The sequence below is a fragment of the Gallinula chloropus genome (genome assembly GCF_964237585.1).
Source record: "Gallinula chloropus genome assembly, chromosome: 13".
In the NCBI taxonomy this organism is placed as follows: domain Eukaryota; kingdom Metazoa; phylum Chordata; class Aves; order Gruiformes; family Rallidae; genus Gallinula; species Gallinula chloropus.
The window spans coordinates 3,903,785-3,919,542 of NC_140098.1; the positions used below are offsets into that span (position 1 = coordinate 3,903,785).

The 15,758-nt window shown below is 37.8% G+C and overlaps 1 protein-coding gene across 1 annotated transcript in view; it reads right to left on the reverse strand.

Annotated features, from left to right (window-relative positions):
* Positions 1-332: 332 nt before the first annotated feature.
* CHST8 (carbohydrate sulfotransferase 8) overlaps positions 333-15,758 on the reverse strand; it is a gene marked incomplete at both ends in the record, with an annotated part of 134,945 nt that continues 119,519 nt past the window's right edge. The window contains 2 exons of the mRNA XM_084270231.1: positions 333-1,481; positions 3,902-3,939. Of these exons, the coding sequence (XP_084126357.1) occupies positions 333-1,481; positions 3,902-3,939 (1,187 nt within the window). The remainder of the gene's footprint in view (positions 1,482-3,901; positions 3,940-15,758) is intronic.

Genomic DNA, 15,758 nt, shown 5'->3' on the forward strand with positions numbered 1-15,758 from the left:
TTCTTAGCTGTATTTCCTCAGTTTCAAACTGTTCTCATAGTGCAAACACAGGCCACGCTACCATGGAAAATTATGTGCTTTATTTGGGAGCCCTGACATATTATACGTATATGTACATACACTTATTATGGAGAAATTATAGAAAAAATACAATTTGAAAAAGGAGGCAATTAAGGTGAAGGTGTAAACATCACTAGCCGTTTATGTTCTGTTTTGGGTTTTTTCCTGCTTTTCAACTGATTGTTTACTAACAGACAAGTATATACAAACAGAAGTCACCTGGGTTTGTTATGCAATTCCACTGATACGGCTGAAACGTCTCAGCTCTCAAATCAATATAAATCTTCAAAAGGTTTTGAGTAGTTAAACATCAAATAATCCATATAGTAAAAGTCATAGCTTCGTTGTCGCTGAGAAGGAGAAAGCTGTGCAAAATACTGCTGTGTAATTTTAGTGGTAGTTCTTTCTTCATTGGAGTGCCTGTCCTTAAACTTGGGAAAGGTTAAATTTTGTGGAGCACCAATTAAGTGCAGGAAAAAGTTTGCATCTTCTTCCATGCTTTCAAATTTCCCAACAAAGTCATAGTCTATTAAACATGGGCTGCAAAGCCTGTTGACATGATCCCAGTGGATATCCATACCCACTGGCCTATGTACATCCAGGAGATATTGAATGAACTCTTTAAATTTGACTCCAGAGCCTGTCCTTAAAGCTTCTTTGGTGGCGTTGACGCGGTACCTGGAAATGATGGCTTTTCCAAACACCGGGTGGTAGTAATTGTTTGGATGTTCAAACTTGTCCCGAAATGCAGATACCAGCTTTTCAAAAGGTTCACGAATAAAAAGCATCTTTGTGTAAGTGTTGAGCCTATGATAAATTCCTTTGTGATCAAACCCATCCAGTCTTTTTAAGTAGTTGCCATAGTGCACTGTGTTGTGCTGTATATCTTTTGTGGAAGAAGCCAGCCCATTAAGAACCATGAGCACCCGTTTCCAGTTAGAGCAGCCAGCTTTTGGTACTTCACAGTATAAAACTCTATATTTATCTTCTACAAATATTCTGGAAACGTGATAAGGAGTGATTATTCTTCTGCTATTACTCTTGTATTTAGAACAAGTTTCCCTCATAATCTGCTTTCTTTCCTTTTGGATCTGATAGAGACTTTTCCACTTGCTGTTGTTTCTATCCTCAGATTTAAGTGTGGGCAGGTTGAGAATGGAGCTGTTCATGGAAATCAGAATTGGGCTCTTTTTAATTAGAAATCTCCTCCTCCGTTTATGGAGCCTGATGGAATTAATTTCTTCCCCTTTCTGTTGATCTTTCATAGCAAACATTATGTTGCTTTGCCTTCTGTCTGTGCTTTGAAGCTTAGTGGGCACATTTTCAGATAGATGTAACGAAGTGCTCTGCTTTACTGTTGCTACTCCGTCTGCGGTGTTCTTTCTTAATCTTCTCTCCTGGTTATTGCTGGAAACGCAGTCCTGATGGGGAAAAATACATGAAAGGTGTTAGTAAATGAGTGTTTGTTACTACTCTCCACTTGTACAACTTTATACGTGTCTTTCATATGCTCTGAGTTCAGCAGAATTGTAAAACGACATCCTCAGTGCCGTGCCTACATTGCAGTGATGACTTCTGTCAGCCTGTTTTCTGCTTACATGAAATTCAAAGCCCAAGGTGAGTCCCAACTAGTTAAATCCAAATCTGAACTGGGTTTTACTGTGTTTTGGGTGGTGCCTTTCACCCAGACTGATAGATACTTCTGTCTTGGGGATGTCTCTGAAATTTCTACAAAAGGTATCTGATAGGGAAGGAATGTTTATAGTGTCTGAAAATTGGAGTGAATATGTAGAGGAAGCAAGAGTGGGAAGAAGGAAGCAGAAAGAACTGCAGGGGGGAGCCTTGGAGGCCTTGCAGAGAAGTGAGGTTGGTGAGAGGGACCCCAAGGGTTGGCTTGAGCGAAATCAGCCTGGGACAAAGCAATTGAGGCTTGATGAGAAGTGGTGAGGGGTGGGAATGAATCTGTGACTGGGATTAGGCATGGAAACAGAGTAAGTAAAGTGGGCCTATTGATAGGGGATTTCTGGGAGCTGTTCTTTTTCATCAGGTGGGTCTCACTGGTAATACTACTTTTGGCATACAGCCCAGATGTGCTCTATTATTTCCCATATCTCAAAGCAGCTGAATTAAATCTCTGTCTGCATGTCTATGTCTCAGACTAAAATTAGGTTCTGGACACTGTTTAACTACATGTCATTCCTGTGTTGAGAACTTGCATGGGAGTGAAGTGGTATATGAACCACTAGAGAGTATCTCAACAGGGGAAGCAGTTGTAGATGCAGAATGTTTGTTACCCAAAATACTTAATGTTTGCTTAGAGATTTTATAAACTGTAAACTTCTGATTTTCAGTTTCTATTTGCTCCCTGATAGAATTTTAAAACTGGCTTTAAAAATAGATACTGTCCTAAAGAACTTGCTTTGGCAGGGGAGTTGGACCAGATGATCTCTTGAGGTTCCTTCCAACTCCTACGATTCTGTGATTCAATGAACTGTAATGTGTGCCCAGTGCTGCAATAAAGGATACCTGCTTAATAGTCACCAAGGCTATTGAGTTTTGATTCCAGCTTTTTGAGGCTTCAACTGGACTAATTGAAAGGTGTACAGTGTGGGGATTACTAGGGTCACACTTGTGATTTCACAAGTCTTTCTGGCTGAAAAAACCTGATGTCATAGGTAACTTATAACCTTCATGACCACGCAGCTTTGTTTTGCAAGATTTTGCCGCATCCTTCTTTATTTGTATGAGATTAAAAGAAGCTTCAAAGAGATTGTATTCATTGCAAAAAGCATTGATGACAAAAGAAGAAAAAAATCAAATGGGATTATTTTGTAGGTGCCTTCTTATATTAAGAACTGGTATACAAAACTCAGATCGCTATTAAACACAAATTTTAAGGTGTGCAAGTTCTTGCAGAATTCAGGCTTCTAAAGTTTTACTGGCTGTTCTGGTAGTAGAGGTGATACATGATGTGTGGACTTGGAAAACAACTGATAGTTTATCATACAAAACACTGTGTGTTCATTTGTTGGGAGTGATTTTTGTACTCTGCTCATCTTCAGAGGTTGTTTCTGGTAGTCAAAGGTTTATTAAAGCCTTTGTCTATGCAACATACCAGATGTATTTTTAAATATTACCCTTTACAGAGTGGCTGAAATTCTTATTTATTCATGATGTGGTTGACGTTTCAAGGTTATCAGATTCAGACTTCCTAGATGCTTGCACCTTTAATGACAAAGATGATGAACCTACAGTTTTTGGGAGTCAGATGGCATTATTTGAGTGTCTTCTGTAAGTGTAACTCTTCATCGAAAAGGTCAAGCTGGAGCTGTAGAGATGGAGTGATGTCAATCACATCACACCAATTTCACCAGGCACTGGCATTTGGGTAACAGCTGGCAGCTGCACAGTTCCTTGATGTATTTTTCACTTGTCCATTACCTACGAAATCGTGACAGCCCACCGCAGCCATGCACTGCTGTGTGAGTGTGCAAACAGCCACTAGATGGAGGAATCTCACCAGTATTTTTCTGTAGCCTATTTTTAAGTACCTCTCAAGACATTAATTTGATCAGTAAGGTTTCATACAGAATAATAATATATGCAAAGTTTACAGTATCTTTTATCACTATCCAGTTTAAGAAAAAATTCATAAAACTGCAGTTGCATAGTTATCAAATTCATTTCTTAAAAGGAAAATTTGCACTTCATGGCAAAGCCTTAATGCATCTTTCCTTTTTTCACTGCTTTGTCCCCAGGCTAGTGGCCTCATCTGAGCCATATCCATACTCTATACTTGGAATATGGATACAATTGTCTTTATGTACTTTTGAAAACTTACTTTTTTTGGTTGCTGGAATCCCATGTTGTATTTTATTCCTAAACAAAGGAAGAAATTAAAGTCATTATTTTGTAAAACCAAAAAATTTAGTTTTGTTTTTGCTGGACTGTTAACAGTGTGTTCTCTTAGTAACTAAAAGGCAAATGGGAACAAGTTCTGTTAATACAATGATAAATAGACCAATGATATATCATAATTAATGTATATTTCATAGTAACAATACTTCTTGGAAGGTCTCTTAGCTTACAGATGCTGTAACAATTGTGAAATAGAGTGAATGTCTTGACTTCCCTTTTACAGGTAAGGAAATTGAGATGGAGAACTGTGATTGCTTAACCTCACTAAAAGCCAGCAACAGAATGAGAAGCAGCCAAAATCCATCAACTCAGGGTGGAGCTCTAAAAAAGACTGTTCTTTGTGTACTACTTAATTGTGTGGTTTCTTTCCCCCAATTTTGGATAGTGTGGCACTTAATCATAGTTATAGCTTGCATTTGAGTACTATTCTTTACTGTAAAACCAAAGCAATACATGTTGGAATTATGTGTGTGAGGTAATGTTTGTAGAGTTTTGAAGTGACATAACAGTTCAGAACTGTGTCTTGCCCCATCTTCTGGATTCTACAGTGATGTCTACCCGAAAACACAATAAAAAAGATGTGAAAATCCTAGAAGGTGGCTTTATCAGATGTGTAGGATCTCTTTTCTGTTAAGTATAAATTAATACTACAGGAATCTATTGTGGAAAACACTTATGAAATTAAAGTGGGGCTTTTCAAACTATAAAAATGCTGTCATCACTGTCACTGTTTGAGGACTTCGGCTGCTTGAAGACTTCAGCTTAGTTAGTCTGCATTATGAATCCCCAGGCTCTTTGACAAGGACAATTAGAGGTAAAAGTATTCCAAAGCTTTGGAGGTGAAAGCATCACCAGAATAGCTTAGTGCCCCTAGATGCAACCTCATGGCACTATGAAAGTGCTTAGAATTGCCGTGCACGTAGAGTTTGTCTTGTACCTTATTGCAGTTAAAGTAGCAAGTCCAACTTGCATGATTGATCATGTGGGGTTATTTTTGTTTTTTAAAATCAGATCTAAAATCTGGTGTTTATAGTAGAGTATGAGTAAAATTGCTGTGGTTATTTCTACACTGTTAGAGTTTGTCTAGCAGTGCTCATTACTCCTTTGGCTGGTGTTTGAGCTTTAATTCCACTGCGGCATTTTGTTAGTAATAAACTCAAGTTAAAGTGGATGGGGATATTGTGATTCTGTGTCTAGTAAAAGCAAAGGGCATATTATTTTTACTTCATCAGAAACAAGTTATAGACATCTTATAGGAGGGGTCTTAAGCATTTTCCTCACTGCTTATCAAAAATGCTTGGCTGGAAAATAAAGTTAGGAGGTATATTTTGAAGAGAAACAGAGCTAACGTAAGCATCCTTGCGTGGGTTCTGGAGGAATTAAACTGATTCTGTGGCACCAGGCTTTATGATAAGTTATTGAGTTGCTGTCCGGTTCTTGATGGGATCAATTGAAGAGCTGCATATATTCTACTGCTATGTAATATGTTATAGAGCAATGAAGGAATGGAAACTGCTATCTAGAAAGAATATAGAGAACTGACCACTTTGAAAGAGTTGATGCTAGACCATGGGTGATCTAGTTTAAACCGTGAAAAAAATTCTGTTTGTCAGTAGATGTAACTGCTTCTCTTTTGCTAACCCTAAAGGCATAACTTTAGGCCACTTGAGCTAGATTTGCGTGGGCTGCTTGGCCTCTGCTCTAAAGTATCATTAATACAGCTAGTTGGGGTAGTTGCTTAACTTCAGGCTTTCCTGTAGCAGAGCTGGAAATTAAATATTATTTTCCTTATTCAGAATATTATTGTTTTGTCTCTTCCTGTACAGGCAGAAGTCGTGTACCAGGTACAGTTTTGAGAAGTTAACATGATTTTCAGTCTGGTGTTAGGGGTCAGTCAATTCAGCTCATTTTCTATGGATATTTTTTGGTTTCTTGAATATATGCAATGTAACGCGTTTAGTAAACCTCATAATCACCCTTCTGTTCAGTACCAATTTATTCCTCTCAAATATTTAATTTTTGGGTCTCTTTAAACTAGTTTGAGTAGCGTTAAGTCATGCCTTACCCTCTGTCACAGATCTGGGAGATTACTTTGGCTGTCAAACCTGTCAACATACATAGGTGAGAATTTGCATATTTAAATATTTCTCCTGCTGTGGACTAGTCGTGCCTGCCAGCATGAGATAGCAGAATGGTTGTGCAACCTTCCCTGAAAGATAAGATCATATAACACCTACAAATCCACCCCCTTTCTGAAAACACTTTGAGCTTTTTCACGATTGAAATCAGAGCACTTGCTACTTCCAAATTGTAAAGTAAATGCTAGGGTTAGTGTTGGGCCCAGGCTCCATCCCCACAATTCCTCCTGCTTAGTTGTGGTTATTTGTCCTGACTTCAGTAAGGGCAGTGATATCTTGTTGCAAAACCACACACTTTGTGTAATTACCTGTTAAAGTTGGTGTGTATCTGCCGTAAATAATAATTATTTTTAAGAAAACTTTGTCTTTGAACTTTTGTGAGCATGTGACCTATCTCTTCTTTGTGTGTGTGTGGTTAATGATGACCTATTATGTTTTTTAGTAGTCTTTTGTAGAAGTAATGTGTTTGAGAGATTAATACTTTGTACTGATACACTGAGCTTTAAAAACCAAATGCTAGTAGATGAGTAACTGTTGGAAAAAAAAAGATTTTTCATTTACTGGCTTTAAGATGTAATCAGAACAACAATTCATGTTTAATGTAAATGTTTGGTGAAGCACTTGCCAATCTCATCAGTGTTTTTTGAATTTGTGACTTCTAAAGTTGGCTTCTTTTAGCTGTCTTTCTCATGATACAGTCTGTCACTTCAGATTTAAAGCTACATGGAAAAAACCCTCCTAAGTGCAGCGAACTCAGAAGTTACATTGCACAGATCTACTCTACTAACTGAAACCTAAATTTAGTGTTATGCTAGATCTTTACTACCCATGTTACTTACCAGCTTTCAGATGTTATTGCCAAATTGATGATGATTATTTTTTTTGGCCATAAGTAAGGCATTGGTGTCTGCTGAACCCAGGTGAAGTGAGTGACCTGACCATTAAATGCTTGGTGCCAGGCACAGTGATGACCAACATCTCACTAGTGCTGGAGCAGAGAGAACAGCTGAGACAAAATCGTTCTATCAATTGTACGTTGTTTATGTCAGGTTTTGTGGTGTTGTTTTCTTTCCCCTTGTGCAACCATGATTTTCCAGGCCTGATCTTGCCCTGTGTTTTATGTCTGCTTTTGTTGTAGCTCATGAAATACGAGCCTTATGCTCCATCTAGTCCTAACATATACTCAAACCCATTGTGAGCTTTTTTCTTTTTTCTTTTTTTGAAATGCTACTAGCAACACAATAAAATGGCCTTCATCTTCCCTCTGTAATATTATATAGCTTTGCCTCTCTTGCCTTCTCCTCTATCTCTGCTTCAAGACCTAATTTTGGTTTGCCTCTGGTGTTTTCCTCTGTTCTGAGACTACACTACAGCAGAAATATTTTTTAATAAAAATGATAACTGCAAGTCTGCATCTGTGACTCCATCCCTTAATGGGCTTCTGTGAGCAGTGTGTACTTGTTTGCTTCATCACAACTGGTTTGTGAAATGCTCGAACTCTTAGCTTTCACACTATGAAAGAACTACCTATTTCTGACCCTAACTTACTCTAAGTAATTGTTTCCATATTTGAATTAGATTAGTCATTAAATAAATTATTTTTAAGGTTGCTACCACTGTAAATTCTTTGGGTTTTACGTATTAAAAAAATGTAGTGTACATATTTGGAATACTTAAATATATAAATGCATTTATTTTGAAATTGAGGTTCAATTAATAGAACAAACCTTGTGTGCATCTCTTTTAATTGTATATTATGTATTTATCCTTTTTAGGTATAAAACCTATAGTTTATTTGATTAGGGAAAACCCAGTCAAAAGTCCCCATCTAAGCTACATACACTACCTCATTTTATTACAGACAAAATTAGTGAGGCAAGGTTAAGAAGGCTTAGCAGTGCTGTAGCACGTCTGAAATTGTGCATTAAGAAACGAGCCTATGCAGTTAATCTATATAATCTAACATTTTTGAGTCCCCATTGAAGCTGCAAGTACAGGGTTTCATTTCCCACACATATAAAGTTTTACAGTGAATGCTTTGGTTAAATGATACACTTTGTGCCTTTGTCAAAGCTAACTGCTTAGTGACCATGTTCTACAGAGGCTTGGGAAGCCCTGTGTTTGAGACAGGCAGTGTCTATTCTCATGCCTGTTTCTCACTAATTGTTGCAATGGCAAAGATAACGCAAAACGAATTTTACTGTATCCTCTGTGAATGACAGGTTGTGTGCAGGAAAACCTTGAGCCTCCTGTAATTTGACCAAAGAACCTGTCACTCTTGAAATGAAAGCAGTCAAACACTCTCTATAGCACCTTTCACTTTGTCATTGGTTTGTATTTGGTGCCAGAATAATTATATATATGAGTGGAATCATTATACTTATGAATTGTGAGACTGAATTAATGGGGGACTCATTTGTAATGCAGATTTTCTGGGGAAAAATAATTAGATGCTACTCTAAAGATTTTATTCCAATATCCATTGCTACAGTATGTACCAGGTAGTAATTTTTTTTACTTACTATGCTTTGTAATGTAATTTGTTACTATTCCAGCTTTTCACATGTGAAGCAAAGGCTAATAGCTGTGTTTGCCTGATCTCATTTTTAGGTTATGTTTTGAATTGCAAACTCAAATATTGATTGTCTGAAACCCCCACGTTACTTGTCAGATTCTACTCTGCAAATCCAAACTAATACAGTGAGTCTTTAGTAATGTCTAGATTAGAGTGCAGGTATCTTTTCTAATCATGTTCAGTTCATACTACAGGTGATGGCTCAGAGTGAGATGTAGATTATCCACTGAAGACTAAGATTTTGAGGCCCAGATTATGAGATTAGATGTGTATATATGGAGATATAGATAGTTTTACATCTGTGTGTGTATATAAAACACCAGATTCTCACTCACATGCTATCCGGGCAATTGGATGTGTGTGTCCTTAACGTACCAGGCATCACAGGACTGTGGGCTGCAGAAATACTTCCAGTTTGTGTGAAGCTGGCCCTGTAGGGTTGGGGGCTGAGCTGCTGAGGGAAGGATCCTTCAGTAAGGTTCATGGCAGCTTGTGTGGGCTGCACGCAGTATAAAACTGCAACTTCTTGGTGAACCCCATTGTGAAAGTGATGTATTCTTGCCCCTAGTAGGAGGTGTGTGTTTCAGGGGAGTCTTGACATTTTACAGCTGTGGTGGGGAGCAAGGACTGGTGAGAGTACTTGTTTCCATGGTATGGTGTTAGTGTTTCTCTAGATGCAATTATTGGTGGCTCCTTCAGTGCTTTCTACAATCTCTGGTTTTAGCTAACACAACCCATTTTTGGTAGTGCTTTTCCTGCTCTTAAAATTCACACTTCTGTTCTTTACAATAATTTCCTTCCCTTCATCTTTCTTTCTCTGAAAAAATTCTCAGTCTCTCCTCTGACCCTGTGATCCAGCGTTTTGTACAAATGCTAAGCTTGTATTTCTGGAAACAAGAATGTCTGCATTTTATTAACTCCCATTTTAATTGATCCTTCTCAATTTGTGTTCTATTGGCTTACTGTGTTCCTTGCCAGCCATGTTGATGCTAAAAAAGTGAAATAAACATTCTCTTATAGGGAAAATCTCTCTAGGGTACTTCATGCTCATCAGATGGATGCTCATTAACAGTGACATCTGACAAGATTTCATTTTTATTCTGATAACTGTGTACTGTATGTAAGGTAAGATTTACGGGGGGGAGGAGGGGAACTGCAGTTATATAAAACAATGTTTATTTCTTTGCTGTGCAGGTTTTAAAGTTTTTAATGTTCTCATGCTCCCATGGTTGTGGTATGCAACATCAATCTCCCCTTATGCTTTGCAGCCAATAATCTGATTAAGTCCATCCGACTATTTTTCTTTTTTAAAGTCCAGTTGCTGATTTAAAGGAGCTGGAAACTTAAAGGACAGATTTGATGGTTATATCCTTTGCACAGAGACTTATGGGTAGAATATTTCCATGGCTATTTCCCACAGTTTGAGTGAAGAGCTTCCTTTTTTCCCCCCACGTTCTGATTTTGGAAAGGCATAAGAAGTATGTCAAGCTACTGAGGGCTAAGGGTTTTTACCTCTTTGAGCCTTCTTTTCTATGTGAATTCCTTTCTAAATCAGATAACCCGTTCTTCTTGATTTCTTAGCTTTCTTGTTTCATCCTACTATTGCCAGGCATTGCAATTTTTAATAGCTTAAATACAGTCTATTTGAGGAACTTTGAACTGACTTGGAGCTTATTCTTAAGCAGTTGTTGTGGTGAAATAGAATACTTCCCCAAAAGATATCTGTTCACCCTCATTTTCCCTTCTCCTGTGCTAGTACTGTGAATTACTTGATGGTGATCTTGTCCTTCTCAATCAGCTTTTCAAGTCTGACTCTATGCCTACCCCTCAGTAGCTAAGTGAAACAGTTTGCTCTGTATTTCTAAACCAGGCAGAGCTCTGCAGTTTCTCCATCACAGCGGTGGTGGGCAATGCAGTATTGTGTGGCATTTGTGTCGTGGGGTACTTAGGATGGTAGCAGCTTGTGTGCACTTCAGTTGATTAAAACACGATTACTCTGGCTTTTTGTGACTGAAATGACTTTCCATCTTAATGAAGTAAGGGAGTCTCTGGACAGAAGTACTGTGTGTGGGGAAAGCCATGCAATTCTGAAGGGCATATCCTGGAAATAATTAAAAGCATTAGATTCATCCATCAGTTTGAACAAGAAAAAATTACAAATGGGGGAACTGAAGTAGAGATTGGTACACATGTTAAGTGACTTCTAATGTTTGCCACTTGAGGACTTTCAGACTGTCAAAGAACTTGGTATTCCCAGTTTGTTTGTGGTACTAGTAGCCGTTCCTGGATATCAGATTGAGCAAACCTGCACAAAATCATCAATCTGAAGCACAGCACTTGCTGAATTGTGGCTGCTGACATGTTGTCAGTGCTTCCCTCTTGATTCCCTGTTAAACTCCCTTGTAGCACTGTTGGTGTAATGTCCCTCTTGATATTTGAACTTAAGGCAGCCTTTGTACACAGCTTTCTCTGCTCTTTTCCAGTAAGGGATTCTTGGAGTAAAAGATCACAATATGGAACTGATGCCAACTGTTTCTAAATATGGATGCCACCTGATTAGGTCTACACAATGTCTTTCAGACAAAATACTGAGGCTATTCTCCTGCTGTTGTGCCCCCATCGTGAAGGCTTTGTACCTCTTGGACAACTTGCCTTGTGTCTGGTTTGCTTTATACATTTTTGTCTTTAAGTGTGCTAGTAATAAATACCATTCTCCTGAAACTTTAGAATTATAGAATCTCTGGGGTTGGAGGAGATTCTTTAGGTCAGGTCTGACCATAACCTAACCCTGACTAGCCCGCCTCTAGATCAGGTCCTTAAGAACTTCATCTACATGCCTCTTAAATACCTCCAGTGATGGTGACTCCACCACCTCCCTGAGCAGTCTATTCCAATGCCTGACAACACTTTTAAGCCATTAAAACTTCTGTTTATTTTTCTATTATTCTAGACACAAATTCTTGTGAGAAATAATGGTATTGATGTGGTTTGCCATGACATTTTCTGGTTAATCAGGGTCAAAGCAAGAGTAGAAGCCAAAATAGTAACATTTGGGAGGAATACATTCCTCTGACTCAAAACATGGTCAAAGCACTGCTGTAACTTCCTGGTAGGTCCCACCATCTATGTATCTGTAGTGACTTTGTTAAATGAATATTGTTTGAAACTGTAGTGTTAGTCTTGTCCAAGAAGTTATTAATTTCCATTCAGCATTTGTAATGAAGCTCCTTCTTCTGTTCTCCATTGTTGAGATCGTAAGTTGTTTGAAGAAAAGTTTCTGGTATTGAAATTTAAAAACTGATTCTACTTTAATTTGCAATATGCTAATAGAACAGGCATATAAATCCTTAAAGGAAGAGCCATACTACTGTGTTTTTTCCACTGATACTGTATTCTAAAATATACTGAATCCATCTCCTTGACTAAATAATCATGTAACTTAGAGTTGGTCTGCTTCCTTGTCAGACAATAAAGGAAAGGGAGATGCATAGTACCTCTATGTTGAAAGCTTAATTGAATGAACCCTAGAAGCTGTTTGTGAATTTGTTATGAGGAAGGTACCACTATTAGTTTACTTTGTCTTCTCTTTGCTATTTATCCATCCTAATTGGAGTGTCATTTTCTGACTTAATTTATATTCGATAAGAATTCCATGAAGAAAGCAGCAAAGTAAAGCCTGTGCTATTGCATTCCCCATTCTTTCTTTGGATCTATCCCTGGGAATATCGTTAATTAGCATCATTAGCTTTCAGGCAATGTCAGCAGTTACTTGCAATTTCTACTTAATACCTCTCAGTTATTCTCCGTTCTCATATTTAATATTTGCATATTGCCTTCCTAGCATGACTTTGACAAGGACATTACACTTTATTCAGATTTATTAAAAAGTAAAACCTAAGGTTTAAAATACAGCACTGAATTTATATTTAGCAGCCTGTTAAGAAGTATTCATGTAACCAGAGGAGTTTGAGTGAATCTTGAGCACTTCGTGTATTTTGTGACTGCAGTAGAAGAGGCATTAGCTAGCCAGAATAGCTCAGAGAACCCCAGAAAGGTTTCAAGATGTTTTGCAAGTAGGACACGAAAGTTTCTGTGGTCTTTCTATGGGAGGGAAGATAAAGTAATACAGGTAGAATTCTGGACTGCTTTCATGTCACTTTGTAGAGACATTTCTTTGGGAGAGAAAGTGCAAATGGAAAGAGAGAAGGCTGCAGGCAAAACTTGAAAGGTACATCTACACAGACATGCCTCTGAGTGATGAAGTTCACAGACTTGATTGACTGTGGATCATATACCACACATGTGTATCTAAATGCTGTATATTAGTATGTGTCTCAGTCAATTAGCTGGAACTGATACAGTTTCACTTTTGCCTGTTCTCATAGTTAATTACTGACAAGTCTTCCTAGTATAAGAGATCAATACATAGTATTTAAAAAAATTAACACCTGCCACTTAACTATAAAGCATAGTGCAAAAAGGGTGATAATTGGACAGACTTTGATTCATGACCTGTGAGAAACAAGAGGAGATGACAGTTCTGGGAAAGTTGGGGTGTGAGGGGTTGAGCTCTTTGGCAGGTCTTTTATTCCTGACTAATGAGCAACTGAAGGACAGTGGGGATTTTCTGTTAGTCATTTCTCACTGGCCTTGCAATTCTCATTGATAGAATAATTCCTGTTTCTTGTTATGTACTCTTTTGCCCAGATTTTAGTGATTGGATGAAATAACAACTTGCTTGCACGAGCACAGTGTCTTGGATGGACTTTCATGTCAGTAAGAATGAGGAGGTTTGGCTCAAAATCAGTGCTGACTACTTCAGTATCCATGTGATAGTATGTGGTATCCAGGGCTTGTCCTGAGCTGGCAACCTAGCTAGGAAGAGTCAACGTGCTAGTCTTCAGCTTTAGTGGGCTTGAGACCTTGAAGATTTTCTGAAGCTTTTGGAACACAGAATCATCATAGAATCATAGGGGTTGGAAGGGACCTGGAGAGCAATTTTACATTCTTCTGTAAAGCTAGAAAACCTCACATTAAAGCTAGAAAAAGTGGCTTTACTGAACTTTAAAGTTGATAATCATTCAAACTTTCATTTAATGCCTCTGCTCTCGTGCCGATTAAACCCAAAGACTTTAGCAGAAAACTATGACTTCACCTATCTGAGTAACTGCTTCATCTGCAATTCTTTCACTTCAAATGTGGACTTTTTACTGAATTATTTAATAGCTTGCTGATTTTACTACTGAGAATGCATACAGGTTGCACTCTAACATATAGACACTAGATAAAACCTCTTTAAATCTGTATACTATATGCAACTTTACTAGAAGAGCCTCTTAAGTCTCAATCTCTTATCTGAATCACTTATTATAGATGTTTTACCTTTGGTAAGTCAATTTTGTCTTTATTTCCACTTCTTGTGTTGAACACCAAGTTATGTCATCATTGCACCTTAAATTTAGAATGAATAGTGTGCATCAGAAACAAACTTCTAGTATTTGCAAGCCTGATCTGGTAGTCTTCTCATGGTCTTACAGCCAATTTATTCAGGGGGATTGAAAGAATTTCTGCTTTTATTCCAGTGGCTGACTTCCCTAGAGCTTTATTGCTCAATGTTCAGAAATGGAATATTCAAACCCTCTGAACTCCACTGTCTGAAGGTCAGCTGCTTCAAGAATCAGAACTCTGTTACAGTGTTGTAACAGCTCCTGTTCAAGCAGTAGTTAGTTACAACTCTATAGCCTTGTCTTTTCAACTATGATAAATTTGGCATTTCCTTCAGTGGATACAGGATCAGCTCCTCAGTGAGTGAGTAGTAATACATTATCGATTTCTGCAAGTGATGGTAAACTGCTCTCCTAATGCTCTTACTCATGCTGTGTCTTCTCACTGTATTTGTCCCCAAAAGGATTGGGAAGTTAGTACTGCTCCACAGAAACCAAGTTATTTGGGAAAACTGCAGTGGCCTTGCAAAAAACAAGTTTCTTGTTAAATTTTGTTGGAGAAAAAATATTGGATAAAATGGTCAGTGACTCTTTTTTGTTTTGCAAGAATTTAAAAAAAAAAAATCCAAATAAAATTTTGGTCATGCTTTTTAATTTCTTTCTGTCTCTGCCTCAAGAAAAATTAAACCCAGTAGGAAGATGTATGGGAAAGAACAGCACTCTTTCACTCACTGTTTTCCAAGTTTTTCCTTCTTGCATAAAAATGATTAGAATTCTTAAATTTGTTACAATGCCCTGTTGGAGAAGCTTCAATTATCCCAAGTGTGAAGATGTAAAAAACTGTTTCATAAGGACTAAATTGGAAGTAATTTTTTTTCCCCGCTGTCATTTAGAATGAATTTAAATGTCTGTGTTTCCTTGTGGAAAAAGCTTTGTGCTTTTTTTACCTCCTTAAATTTCCTTTTACATCTTAAAGCAACATTCTGGCAGGATTTGGTTTTATGCTCTTCATGCAATCTTAGATCTTTGGAGCTGAAATGAACTGAAACTTGCAAAGGCACACCATATGCAGTTTCAGATAGCTTTTCTATACTTTCTGCTACACAGGACATAAAGATTACATTTATTTTGAGAAAACACACAGTAGTGTGGCCTTGAATCCCTTCCCATAACTGCTTGTGCATTTGGTTTGTTTGCACAAAAGTGAAATTCCTCAGAATATGCTCCTCAGACTCTCTCATGCCAATTACAGAGAGGAGCTGGAGGAACCTGCATCTTCACTTGTAGAGTTCGTATGTAGTGCAGGGCTGATAATCTTGTAAAAGAATGTATCTTATATGAATAAGATAATTAAAATTATAGGAAGCTTGATCTGATCTCAGTTTACTGCATCTTAAATTTTAATCCATAGCTGCAGTTTTGTTAGTAAACAAATGAGACTCCAGACTATCAATTGACTTGACATGTCTCCCCCCCCACCCCTGTTAAGAAAGGTGGTAATTGCCAAGCTGTTGACAGCAAGTGCTGGAAGAAGCAATAGGAGTGATTTCCTTGGTGACTGTCAGATTCTGAAGAGTTGTCTTTCAAAACACTTTCATAGTAAGAGAAATACACTGTGGGAAA